The 14840-nt window shown below is 38.2% G+C and overlaps 1 protein-coding gene across 3 annotated transcripts in view; it reads left to right on the top strand.

Annotated features, from left to right (window-relative positions):
• LOC127418670 (serine/threonine-protein kinase Sgk1-like) overlaps positions 1-14840 on the top strand; it is a 37554-nt gene that overhangs the window by 16854 nt on the left and 5860 nt on the right. For 2 of the 3 annotated variants that reach the window (XM_051659374.1, XM_051659373.1), the window contains 2 exons: positions 3780-3977; positions 10558-10618. In XM_051659374.1, the coding sequence (XP_051515334.1) occupies positions 3780-3977; positions 10558-10618 (259 nt within the window). Of the gene's footprint in view, positions 1-3779; positions 3978-10557; positions 10619-13292; positions 13452-14840 lie in introns of those variants that run through there. The other variant, XM_051659377.1, reaches the window with a different exon arrangement.

Below are 14840 nucleotides of genomic sequence, written 5' to 3'. Positions count from 1 at the left end.
TTTAAGAAGACTAATAATGCATAATTGACCCATAACATGTCAATGAACTTTTTCTTACAGTAATCAGCATGAATATTACTTGATGTTTATTACTATTTAGATTCGAATGGATATATATGCATAAGGAAAAGTTGATATTTTATGTGCAGTGACTGGTCACCAGGTCAGAAATTAACAGGGGCTTGGGGCAAAAATGTCACAGAAATTGACAAAAATGCTCCCAAAATTCAAAATGTGGGGGCAAAAAATAATAAAAAAAAATAAATAAATAACCCCGTAATAAATTATTTTTGTTTATATCATCTAATATATTTTATTCTAGGCCTAGTTAAATATACTATCATACAAAATATGAGTTTATGATGATTTCATTTATAGGTGATAACCTAATGTATTTTAATAAATTGATTTAAAGAATAAAAGGATGACATACAGTGTTTTTATTGGGTTAGAAAAAAATATGCCCCTGAAAATGAATTCCAGTGGGCAAATATTACCCCTTAATGAAAAGTTAATTTCTGACACTGCTGGTCATCATTTATCTTAAGTTTTTAACTATTTTAATGGCCTTTTTGCCATCATTAGTTACTCATTTTAAATGGTCCTGTTGGGTGTCAGATTATTTTACAATACAAATAGTAAAAAGTACAAATATCCCATGTATCCTCTTCATTGAAATGTTTATTAAAAAAATGCATGCATAATAATGATAAAAGAATAAGCAAAGTGCTGTTAAAAATAGTTTTAGTTGGAGCACCACTGGACATGTCAACTTCCCAAATTACCGTGAATCGACTTGTGAGCCAAAAGTGTCATAAAAGCACCATAAAATGATGTTGTTGCTTTAGCAATTGCATTTACTTTGTATTGACTGGTAAATCTCTGCCTGGAAAATACAGTCTGGAAGATTTCAATACAATGGCTGTGCAAAGCCTGGCAAGAGAAATGCTAACTTACACACTCTTAGGAGGAGAGAAGAAAAGGGAGGAAGGGAGAGCAGAGTTGCTGATTAACCGTTTTTATCTTAACATTTTCCTGTAAGTGCACTTACATAATCGGCAGCTTTTGATGTTGAAATATTTGGGACAGGCTGAGTGAGTGTGCACAAGACTAGGTCCTGAGAAAGGGTAGTTACAGTTCCAAGATCACCTTTCCCTTGAATCTGTGCTACATCCTTAGAATCAGGGGATAAAGAGCAAAGTGTGTGTGTTTGTGTGTATTAGTGTGTGTCCCTCTGATTGTTGTGGATTATAGAATAATCTTGAGTCAGTGCAGTGACGTCTTTTCACTGAACCTTGAGCTTTTATCAGCTGAATTCCATAAACCCGCATACAGCTGTACACACTTCATTTTAATCTGTGTCTTTGATTCAAATTCAGATCTGCTTCTTGCTCTGAACTTTAATCTTTGATATCTGATATTATCTATTTGTTTCTTAAAGTGCTTTATATTACTGCAGATATGTAAATCTGAGCAGTACAGTGGAAACCACATGACAAAGAGACCTAGCAATGATGATGAAATGTTTGATTCTATTTATAATTTGTGGTGGTATAATTAGTATGGATTTGAAGAAAACCCTACACCCAAGTATTAAACTTCAGTGTGCAACTTGTGCACATTTGTGCTATGGACAATGGAGCCCAAAACTGTCTTTTATTTAAGGATAGTGATCATATGAAGCCATTTATTATCACATAGTTGTTTGGCTCCTTTTTACATCATAATGATAACAGAAATCACCCAAATGGCCCTGATCAAACGTTTACATACCCTTGAATGTTTGGCCTTGTTACAGACACACAAGGTGACACACACAGGTTTAAATGGCAATTAAAGGTTAATTTCCCACACCTGTGGCTTTTTAAATTGCAATTAGTGTTTGTGTATAAATAGTCAATGAGTTTGTTAGCTCTCACATGGATGCACTGAGCAGGCAAGATACTGAGCCATGGGGAGCAGAAAAGAACTGTCAAAAGACCTGCATAACAAGGTAATAGAACTTTATAAAGATGGAAAAGGATATAAAAAGATATCCAAAGCCTTGAAAATGCCAGTCAGTACTGTTCAATCACTTATTAAGAAGTGGAAAATTCGGGGATCTCTTGATACCAAGCCAAGGTCAGGTAGACCATGAAAGATTTCAGCCACAACTGCCAGAAGAATTGTTCGGGATACAAAGAAAAACCCACAAGTAACCTCAGGAGAAATACAGGCTGCTCTGGAAAAAGACGGTGTGGTTGTTTCAAGGAGCACAATATGACAATACTTGAACAAAAATGAGCTGCATGGTCGAGTTGCCAGTAAGAAGCCTTTACTATGCCAATGCCACAAAAAAGCCCGGTTACAATATGCCTGACAACACCTTGACACGCCTCACAGCTTCTGGCACACTGTAATTTGGAGTGACGAGCCCAAAATAGAGCTTTATGGTCACAACCATAAGCGCTATGTTTGGAGAGGGGTCAACAAGGCCTATAGTAAAAAGAATACCATCCCCACTGGTGAAGCACGGTGGTGGCTCACTGATGTTTTGGGGGTGAGTGAGCTCTAAAGGCATGGGGAATCTTGTGAAAATTGATGGCAAGATGAATGCAGCATGTTATCAGGAAATACTGGCAGACAATTTGCATTCTTCTGCATGAAAGCTGCGCATGGGACGCTCTTGGACTTTCCAGCACGGCAATGACCCTAAGCACAAGGCCAAATTGACCCTCCAGTGGTTACAGCAGAAAAAGGTGAAGGTTCTGGAGTGGCCATCACAGTCGAGCCACATATCATCGAGCCACTCTGGGGAGATCTCAAACGTGCTGTTCATGCAAGACGACCAAAGGCTTTGCATGACCTGGAGGCATTTTGCCAAGACGAATGGGCAGTTATACCACCTGCAAGAATTTGGGGCCTCATAGCCAACTATTACACAAGACTGCATGCTGTCATTGATGCTAAAGGGGTCAATACATAGTATTAAGAACAAGGGTATGCAGACTTTTGAACAGAGGTCATTTCATTTTTTTCTTTGTTGCCATGTTTTGTTTTATGATTGTGCCATTCTGTTATAACCTACAGTTGAATATGAATCCCATAAGAAATAAAAGAAATGTGTTTTGCCTGCTAACTCATGTTTTCTTTAAAAATTTTACATATATTACCAATTCTCCAAGGGTATGCAAACTTTTGAGCACAACTGTATACTCTTTTGACCGCGAGCAAGCACAAACATGTTCGACGTATGCCCACTACAACTGCTTTGTGATAGTCTTTTCATACAGTCAAGAGCAGGTGCATGGTCCGACGATGTGCACAGACGAGGACTGTCCGCGTGTCGAGAAAATCTAAGAGCAATCAGCAACGCGGACAACTGAAGTATACTTTGGCCTTTAGCTTTCACACAGCAATGCCTTGGCAACCACCCTAGCATTATGGCGGTAACTTTGCACAAACATGCACCACTCACATTTTCCTTATAAAATCTTATAAAAATCTGCTCTTACTTTGTTGCCTCACAAATGTTTACTTATGCACTGGTGTTGTGTTGTGGTTCAAGATCTTTGTAGGAAACCAAAAAGTTGTAGGTACAAATCTCGCAAACAATGCCATGAACTTTTATCATTAAGGCCTTGGGTGAGATCCTTAACCTCAGATTGTTCCATTGCGACTGTGCACTGTAAGTTATATTTCAAGTAAAAGCGTCTTCTAAATGACTGCCTACTTATTTATTACTCAAGTTTTAGGCCCTTTTGGTAGAATGGCTTACTTCTTTTGTGTTTTTCCAACAGGCAAGAAAATGGAAAATGCTCAGTCGTCATCATGGTGATAATAATGTGAAGGAGGCAGAGACAGAGACCCATGTGATCTGCCCCTGGACAATGTCACCAATGCTGGGAAGTCCTGTACTGCTGGAATGTTGCATCTGCAATGGACCCTTCATCACGTATGGGAATGAGGAGGCATGGCAACCCCGTCAACGCACACAGGTCAACACACAAACACACTCACATATGCACATAAACAGATAACAACTCTCCAAATACAAAACATTTACATTGGTCCCCAAAAGGATTACGACACTTAAGCTACATTTACAAATTTATGAATGTAATTGCATTAGATAACAGTATAGCAAACCAAGTGGCATTTATTTTAAAGAAATGAAGCACAAGCACACTTTTAAAGCTAAACATTTTATAAAAAGAAGTTTAAGTTTTTAATTGTAAGATGTACTGTTGAAAATTAAGATACAAAGTATCTGTGTCACGTTTATGAGATTTGTTCATGTTTTTTCATGTCTTTTATTTTCAAGTTCAGTTCCTGTTCCTGTCATGTGATTTCCTGTTCCCTCATGTGATCTTGTCATGTGTTTCCCCAGTTCATGTGTCTTGTTTTCATTGGTTCCTTGTTTGATTACTTTGTTATTAGTTCTAGTTTGTCATTGGTTTAAGTTTATTAGTCTTGTTATCTTGTTTATTAGTTTAGTCTTGTGATTGGTTGTCTTGTTTACTTGTTACCCATGTCCTTGTATTTAAGCCCTCATGTTTGCCATTGTCTGGTGTGAGGTATTGTGAATGTAACTTTGCAGGTCAGGTCAGGTCAGGTCAGGTCAGGTCAGGTCAGGTCAGGTCAGGTCAGGTCAGGTCAGGTCAGGTCAGGTCAGGTCAGGTCAGGTCAGGTCAGGTCAGGTCATTTATGTTTAGTTCACGTTTATAGTTAGGGTTTTTTGGGATTCCACGTTTGTAAATAAAACTGCACTTGGGTTCATCATGTCATCGACTCTTCGTCTGCCTGTTCCAGCAATGTTACAGAATACCTCACTGCCAACCATGAACCCAGCGGTCCGACTACTGCACCTATGTCAGGGGAATAGGTCCCTGGAGGATTATGTGGGGGACTTCTGCTCTCTGGCCAGCGAGGTGGTCTTTAATGAGGTCGCCCTCAAAGACTGTTTCTGTTTCGGATTAACTGAGCCAATTTCCACCCTGATGCCTGGTGGTCGCAGTTCCCTCAGCCTCGCTCAGTATATCCACCTTGCCCTGCAGATCACTGGTTCTACGTTCACTGTGGGGGAGGTGGCTGCTGAGCCGGAGTCCCACGTCATGGCTGCCGAGCCCATGCCTGCCACGGCCAACGAGCTGGAAGCCTCGTCCGTCCCAGAGCCAGCGTTGCCAGCCTCGTCCATCCCAGAGCCAGCGTTGCCAACTTCGGCCTCCCGGAGGAGGAGAAGGGCTTTTGTTTCCAAGTCTCTGCCCATGTTCATGACCACGGAGGTCGTTCCTGAGACTCAGTCCATGCCCACGACCACTAAGGTCATTTCCCAATCATCCAGGGCTCTTAATCTCAAGCCTACCACGGCTCTGCCTTCTACGGCTTCGCTCCTCGAGCCTACCACGGCTCCGCCTTCACGACTTTGCCCCACGCCATGTCACAGCCACGCCAGAGTCCGCTCCAGGCCATGTCACAGCCACGCCAGAGTCCGCTCCAGGCCATGTCACAGCCACGCCTCAGACTGCTCCATGTCACAAGCCCGTCTCTGCTCAATGGTCCAGGCCCACCTCTGCCCCACCGGGGACCTCCATCCCCATCAGCTCCACCCCTCGAGCCTCTCAGGGCCCCAACTTTCCATTGACTTTGCCCTGTCTCGCCAGGCCCCACGCCATGTCTTGCCAGGCCATATTTCAAGGAACCCTACCTCTGGTGTGTGGTATTGTGAATGTAACGTTGTTTTGTTTAAGCCAGGTCTAGTTTCATGTCAAGTAGTTTGTTTAGTTCATGTTTATAGTTAGGGTTTTTTGGGATTCCACGTTTGTAAATAAAACTGCACTTGGGTTCATCATGTCTTCGTCTGCCTGTTTCCAGCAACATTACAAGCTGGACATCTTCTGGTTGTCAAACTTCATGGACATAGTCCTTAGTTAATCTGAAAAACTACACCTGTGGTTACTCTGCTTGGACACCTGTGTGAACTTGAGATAAAATTACTTCATACATCCACTAAAATTAACCAGTTTGATAAAAGTAATTGCAAAAATAGCTGAGAAAAGTCATAGTTCTGTGAAAAGCTCAATCACCATTTGATGCCATTTGGTTTGATAATTCTATACCTAATGCAATGACATTAATTCATTTTAGCACATCTTAAGTGTCCAAATACTTTTTGGGCTGCTGTAGTTTATCAGGTTCACACATTGGTCAGACAAATAAAATGTAAGTAGTGAGGTCTTAAATCTAAGACTCCATAGTACATTTCCAACACTCATCCCAATACACAAGTTACACACATATCCCTACATTACACAAACAAGTGAACATCTACACTCTCTTGTACCAACAGATCAGATCCACACACTTAATATACCATACTGAGTGAAGTTCTGACTCAGATCCAGGCTCAAGCACAGCAACAGCTCGCCAGTGGCACAAGTCATGTAGCCAGCAGACAATTTGAGGAGGTCATGATTACTTCTAATGCCAGTGTTCTCAGACCTACAAAGCCATTTGATACACACTCACCAGTGGCAGACATGAACAAAAAGAAATTAAAATTCTCTGCCCGGTATTAAAACACAACTGTAGTTTTTAAATGTTTGCAAGATTTATATACAGTGTGTATATACGTATATATACACACACACAGTATATATAAACAAAACAAAACTGCAGCAGAAGTGATCACCATGCATTTTCGTTGCAAGGGAACAGAGCAGCATTTACATTTTTAAAATAACTGCTTTTGTGTTCAACGGCAAAAAGTAATTAAAAATAAATAAAAAAACGACATGAGCGTGGGTATATTTTGACAGAAAACCAGTTTAAATCAAATGATAAGTGACTTCATTGGACTCACCATTTTTACACACATGAATGGGTGACTTCTGTCACAGAGTTTTAGACAAACACTTTTTAACCAACATTGTGAAACTTAATTTCTTTTGTTGCATTTAAAATCCACTTGGCTCTGCACACACTCTAAATCAGCACATTCAAATTGTACTGCAGATTTCTAAAATGTACAAGTATTACATGTGAACTGCTACTTTGTCCTTTTTACTTTTCTCTTCATTCTTTCTAGCTGGGCTTTACTGTAGTCATGTAAAGATCAAATAGTTCTATCTTAGCTGTTTAAAGAAGATAAAAGAGCTGTGAGACACACAGGGTCTGGTTTCACTTAGTGTAGGTGCATGTGCAAAGATGTTAATGTATCCCGCACATATTTTAGCATTCTGTTAACCCAGTCTACAAGGAAGGTATTACTGTAAAGAAGTGGTTTTCAATAATTGCTCTCTCTCTTTCTTCACCTCCTTTATTTCTTTCTCTCTCGCTCATCTCACATGGAAATCTTGCTGCTGTGGGTACAAAACTGCATGCCAGATGTCACATGGTTTCATTTTTGCTAGCCGTAGATTAAGACAGATGTGACAGTCCATCTTAAATTTATAATTCTGCTGCAATGTGAGCGCGTGCACATGTGATGCAATAAATTCGATTTTAAATGTTCAAAATTCTTCCCACCGACTCATTTCTATAGACAGTAAATCTGAAGTGCATTATTAAAGAAAAATCCTTATATTGTTATAGCCATATTACCAAGTGATGAATTTGTGCCAAAATACCAAGTCTAACTGGACGTGCAGCCTTTGATGTTAACAACAACAGACATAGGAAACGTTTTCTCATCCCTTATAAAAGTTGATAAGCCTATGTATTTTGATATCCCAACAATGCACATTGTGGTTACAATATGTGGTTAGTTGCATATTATTATTTGCATTTAGTAGTGCATTTTCTTTGTGTTGTGACCTACCAGTGCAGTACCCACCACTTCTAATTTATTTTCTATTTGCTTTTGAAAATGTCTCCCTTAATTCTATGTTTCCACATCTCTTTCCCTACATGTTTTTTTTTTTTTTCAGTAAAAATTTTAATTGAATTTTATCCAGCTTATGGGAGGTTTTGAGTCACAGATCCTATGAAATGTGAATTACTTTGCATCTACATAAAAACACGTTAGACCAAAAATATTCCCCCAAATGTTTTTCCAACTAGCCTAAGAGGGTTGTTTGAACGTACAATTTCCTATTAAACAACGTTGCTGATTTGCGAGTTCCCAGCGTGCCTTGCAACATGAATGCATTATGAGTTTAGTGTTTTTTGCTGTTTGCTGACTTTGTTTATGCTGTAATTGTTGTTGTGGTTTTTTGTTTTTTTTGCCACCATTAGTCAGTTTTTGTGTGGTCAAGTCAAAGTTATTTATAGAGCACATTTAAAAACAACAGAAGTTGACCCAAAGTGCTTTACAGATCAAACAAATAAAATGACAGAGTGATATAAAAACAGATTGATTTAATTTAAATATAAAACATAATAAAACAAATAAAAACATTTAAATACAACATCATGTATTTATCCATTTCAAACTATTCAATGATCTATTCAAAAGCTACAGAATATAAATATGTTTTTAAAGAAGATTTAAAAATGGCTAATGATGAAGCTGACCTCGCATGGAAAGGAAAACTATTCCATAGATTAGGAACTATCACAGAAAAGGCACGGTCACCCTTAGATCTATAGCGATAATGAGGAACCCTCAATAGAAGTTGATCAGAAGATCTGAGCACTCTGGTGGGGGAGTAAGGGTGTAGAAGGTCACTGATATATTGGGGCACGAGACCAGATAGTGCCTTGTAGACAAAAATCAGAATTTTTAAATCGACCCTGAATTTCACAGGAAGCCAGTGTAGAGATGCTAAAAATGGGGAAATGTGATCCCTCTTTCTTGACCCTGTTAAACACCCAGCTGCCGCGTTTTGAACTAACTGTAGGCGGGATAAGGCAGTTTGGGGCAGACCAATGTACAATGAGTTACAATAGTCTAACCTTGATGTAATAAGTGAGTGGATCACAATTTCCAAGTCTTTATGGGAAAGAAAATGTTTTATCTTAGCGTTAGATCTCAGGTGGAAAAAGCTACCCTTGACAACAGCACTTATCTGCTTATTGAAAAGTAACCAGGAGTCTAAAATTACTCCAAGACTCCTCACATGATCTTGTACATTCGACGACAGAGGACCTAACTGGGCAACCAGGCCGGGTAAGGAGGACATGGAGGAACCTAAAATCAGAACTTTGCTTTTGCTTTCATTTAATTAGAAGAAATTGTTTGCCAGCCAATGTTTAATATCTTTGAAGCAATTTAGGGCATTCTCAGATGAACAATTCTTATCTACACTCACCGGGAAATAAAATTGTGAATCGTCAGCAAAACAGTGATATGATATGCTGTACTTCTGAAAAATAGAGCTCAGAGGAAGCATATACAGGGAAAATAACAAGGGTCCTAAAATCGACCCTTGAGGGACACCACACTGTAATTGAGCTGAAGTAGAAGAAAAATTACCAAAATTTACAAAGAAAGTCCTTTCTTTTAGATAGGAGGAAAACCACTGGAGGGCCATAGCCTGGATGCCAACCATACATTCCAGACGATTGAGAAGAATATTATGGTTGATAGTGTCGAACTGAGATCTAATAAAACTAAGACAACAGGTGAACCTGAATTAATGGAGAGAAAAATATAATTAGTGACCTTCAACAGTGCAGATTCAGTGTTGTGCAAGGGTCTGAAACTAGACTGAAATGTATCTAAAATGTTAAATGTATTTAGTGGCGATGTTAGGAGCTCTAAATGAGTTAGTTCAGAACTAAATGAGGTTTGTTGATTCTCACCATTATTAAGGTTTGTGTGCTAAGGGTTGAGGTCTCTTGTGTGTCTATGTCAAACAATTGTATATACTGCCTTGCCTTGTAAGACATACCTCTCTTCAGAGGCAAAGATTTCTGTTAACGTCATTGAACGTCATTGTCAAAAGTAATTGAAATGGTAAAAAAATGAAAGTTCTCAAATTGCGAATTGATAGTTGGTTGAACAAGAAATTAGTAGTTCTCCCAACAAGAATTTTTTACATTTAGTGAAATTCACATTGACTAAACAAAGGAATGCTACTGAGGACAATTAAAGACAGTTGTTGAGAAAATTTAAAAATCGTACTTCATCATGTTGCACGGATTTTTTTTAAGTTCTCTTAATTCTTAACAGTGTAATATTAATACAATATTTATTGTGTTACACTGGTAAATCGTACTTCTTTTATTGTTTATGCATCTTCAACTTTTCCTATGTCATGTTATTTTACATATCAATCAATCACATTTATTTAGCACATTTAAAAAACAACACGTGTTGACCAAAGCACTTTACACATATAGCTGTGCCTATGCAGTTCAAATTGATATTAAATTTTCAATAATGTTTGATTTTAAGGACATTTTTGTTTACTTTTGTAGGATAAGCAATTTTGGTACATTGTTGAATCGCGACTTGATGTCTAATGTACAAACTAGACCCTGAAGCAAAACCAGTTGAGAACCTCTGTTCTAAAGGACCAAAGCCCATTGTGTCCTTAAACTTAAATTAAAAGATACATGCAATACTAAAACAACAAAAGAGTGTTTTAACTAAAGACACATTGTGCTGACCTACATTACCCTTTTCCCCACCAGGCAATGGACCTCTACTACCATGGAGATCTTGAGTCAGATTATTCCTGTCCATCTGACACCAGTAAGTCATTCTGTCTTTTTCTCAGCAGACTTAATTTCATTCATTCATTGCCTTATTTCAGTACTCTCTGTCTCTTTCTCTTGGTATCTTATTCACTCTGATAACCCCACTGCACTTCTCTTTCTGTTTGGGTTGTTTTCATTGCTCTCCCTTTCTCAATTTCTCTCTCCCTTTCTGCTGGTAAAAGCATAGCCTATAATCTCCTTGAGCCATGTAGGTTCAGAGTAGAAAGTTTAATAACTATGTTTGGGACAGTGCTCAAAACAGCACTTCTGTAAAACACTTCTAAACCATACAATTACAAACACCCAGTGACACCAGATAGTGCTGCTAACTCACCAAGGAGATTTATCAAGCGATTGTGAACATACGTTGTTTTGGTTGACCTGATCCTTTCCCCAAAATAGAATGATGATTTAATGTATAAAAGATTGATGCTGGTGCTGTGAATGAGTTAAGTAATCTCATAAATTTGCAATGTGGTATTGTAGTTCTTTGGCACAATGCACAATAAGTTTCAACTGTATACAGCTATAGCACATCTTTAATATATGGGTGTGTATTTGTTTGTGTTTTATATTACATAGCTCATACCCTCATCATTATTTTTGACTGAATAGAATCTCTCTTCTGATGTGTTTCTAACTGTAAAGTTCTAGAGTTTGTCTTGAGGGAGTCATTGCAGGTGTATCTGTGTATACTTGGGTTGACATGTATGTGTGTATCTGAAGGAAACTGCATAATGCTGTTGAAACCAGCATATGATCCAAGACTACATTGGTATACATAATGTTTGAGACCTGGATTAAGTTTTTAGCTGCATTTAAATGGGATTTTACGTAATCCCCATCCTCAAGCATAAATAAACAAAGTGTTTGGACACTTAAGACTGAGCCTCCTTTGTTCTCCGAGTGCTCTCTGTGTATCTTCTATCCTTTTCCAGACCCCTGTTCACCCACACACACAACTTCTCACTTACACAAAGAATGAGAGATAGAAAGAGACAGGAATCTGAATGAGATGAGCACAAAGGGATACGGAATCAGAATTGGGAGTAATGAACTGAGAATTGAAAGTTTAGAAGTTTTGAAAGTTGAGAAGTTTCAAAATATTCCATAAATCTATTGCAAAGAATGATGGGGAATAACTGTAGAGTCAACTACAGAGAATATAATGTACAGAACACAGAAATCTTACTAGAGTAAATTTAGCAAGTAAATTACTTTTTGCTTACATCCATATCAAGATCAAGTATATTAAAGATTACACCAACTGAGATTTACTAAGGTGTTTTGAGTGAGTATTTTCATGCTTCATCTTCTGATAAACTATAAGCATTGTTTGTTGGAAGATTATATGATTCAATCTCTTAAACTGGACAAAAAGGATACAAAACCAAAGATGCACCCTTATACATTCCAAATCTGCCTTTTAATTTACTTCACTTTAAAGGAATTGTTCACCCAAAAATGAAAATTCTCTCCTCATTTACTCTCCCTCATGCCATCCCGGATGTGTATGACTTTCTTTCTTCTGCAGAACACAAATTAAGATTTTTAGAAAAATATCTCAGCTCTGTTGGTCTATTCAATGCCAACAGTGTGAATGGTGGTCAGAACTTTAAAGCTCCAAAAAGTACAAAGTCAGCATAAAAGTAATCCATACGACTCCAGTGGTTTAATCCATGTCTTCAGAAGAGATATGATAGGTGTGAATTTGCTTCCTTCATGCACATCGCCACCTACTGGGCAGGGAGGAGAATTATATATATTACATATAAAAAAATACTATAGCAAAAAGGACTTAAATATTTATCTGTTTCTCACCCACACCTATCATATCACTTCTGAAGACATGAGTTTAACCACTGGAGTCTTATGGATTACTTATATGCTGTCTTTATGTGCTTTTAGGAGCTTTAAAGTTTTGATCACCATTCACTAGCATTGTATGGACTTACAGAGCTGAGATATTCTTCTAAATAACTTAGTTTGTGTTCTTTAGAAGAAAGAAAGTCATAAACATCTGGGATGGCATGTGGGTGAGAGAATGATGAGAGAATTTTAATTTTTGGGTGAATTATTCCTATAAGTGAACAAGCAGTGATTATAACTCTTGTGTCTTAAAACCCAGTGAGCTGCCTATCTAGACAGAATAATAGGCATCATAACCCATATAAAAAAAAAATCCTAAAAGAATGCTTGTCAAATTTCCATAATTTGGAACAAATTCTAATAGGATCAAATAAGTGTCCTCTAAGAATCAATTAAGATCCTATTCGATAACTACTCAATACAATTCCATTAGCAATCTATTAGTATTAGTATTAGGGAAATGCATGGTATTAAGCATTTTCGTGAATTTTACACAAAACGTTTGATGCCAAAAAATGTAATGGCTACTGTTTATCCATTTGGAACTTATTTGATTCTTTGAGGATTCTAAATCCCATAAATATAGAAGTTCTGTTAGCATTCCTTTAGAACTTTTGTCGATGTAGAACATTTTTTTTGGCCTCATGCACGTACATATGATGGCCAAGAATGTTGTCTAGGTAGGTGTCTCAACAGGTTTTAAAACAGCCTTACTGAGTTCACTTACCTCTGGCCGCCGGGTTGCAGATGAAAGCAGTCGCTGAAGAAGAAGCCACACCATTATTAGAGTGCTGAAACAAACTCCGCCCCTCAGATATCCGGTGTCGATCTGCCGGGATGGAATGCGGCGTATTTGAGAAAATTCTTTCACTTTTAAACTTCCTGACTGACCGTGTTTTCGGCATTTTACCTTCTTCATTGACTCGCCCATATGAAAGACAAAACTTCACCGCTGACATGTAAGTGATCTTGTTGAATCTCACTGAATCTATCGCGGGAAGTTTGTACTGAGAAACTGTTTTTATTTGAATGATGGCGCACTAGAGGGGGTCTTCTTAACCGGGTGTACTACTGAGACATTGCCAACTTGTGCCAGGTGGAATGTGGGTTAGACCTTAGGGGCCGTGACCCGGTTTTAACACTGCACTCATATAAATTCAGACTAATAAGAACTTGGGTTTACCTTTGCCAAGCCTCATTTATTAATAAAGGCTTGCCAGGATTTACAGCGCAGTGAGAACGGCAGCAGAAATAAAGTGTCACCAGAAAATTATGTTTTTGGGATGTTTCTTTATTTGATGTTGCTCGTTTCTATTTTATTGTTTGTGTTTATTAATGTCCCATTGTCGTTTATCTAGTAATACTAGCGTGAAAACAGCTGGTGACTCAGACATGTTTTGTTGTAAAACTTTAAAAGCAGTGCTGGGGTCAGTGCCATTTGACTACTGAGTTCAGTTTTAGTTCAACATGTAAAAAAAATTTAGTTGCAAAATGAGATATGATTACTAGAATTACAGCCTGAACTTGAAGTGCCTGAGTCAGAATGGCTTTGACCCCAACCCATTAACGAGTCTAAACCTTTCTCTCTTGAACTTTTATTATAACCTAATGAGTTATATGAATGACAAGGGTAATCAATAGTCGGCTGGGGCATTGCGTAACTGTGGCAAACTAGGGCATGGCATGATCTTATGTAAATTTCCTAACACGAGGCATGGATCTTTTCCTCCTAACTTTAAATGACAGCAAGAAAAGGAATGCATAACAATGCTTGAATTTTCTAAGAAGTGGCAGTCATAGAGCTGAAAGTCACCGGGCCTCCTGCAGCCAGTACTTTTCCAGTGAGGGCTGAAATTTGGCCCGAGTCCCTTTGCTTTTGTCCCATTCATGCGTCACCTAGCCCAACGGTTGAAGTGGGGCTTTAGGGACAAGACTAGAGAGAAAGGGACTGAAAGAGTGAACTGCAATCAGATCCAGCACATAATCTATAAATGTTGTGCACTTGTGGATGGCAAGAGGTTGTTTTTGGAGGCACTTGCACAGGTAGCATATGATCAGGTATGGTCAAATGGTTCTTTTGAATTTACCTATAGGCTACAGGTGTTATACCGAACAGTTTTGGGAAGTAACTTACTAGAAGTAGTGATGCTATTAACTTAACGACTCTTTCAGTAGTGTGAAAGTAGCTAAGCTATTTCCACAATATTGTAGTTTTATCCACATTTACCAAATCACTGGAAATTCACATCATGTGAATCGGTTATTGCGGACAGTTAATGTAAATTAATTAATTATTCACTTATATTCACTTATATTTAGCACTGAGAACTCCCAATTCATTTTAGTGA

This window comes from Myxocyprinus asiaticus, chromosome 28 (genome assembly GCF_019703515.2).
Source record: "Myxocyprinus asiaticus isolate MX2 ecotype Aquarium Trade chromosome 28, UBuf_Myxa_2, whole genome shotgun sequence".
Lineage (NCBI taxonomy): Eukaryota > Metazoa > Chordata > Actinopteri > Cypriniformes > Catostomidae > Myxocyprinus > Myxocyprinus asiaticus.
Note: the sequence above shows the minus strand (reverse complement) of the source record. Positions and strands in the feature narration are given on the sequence as shown.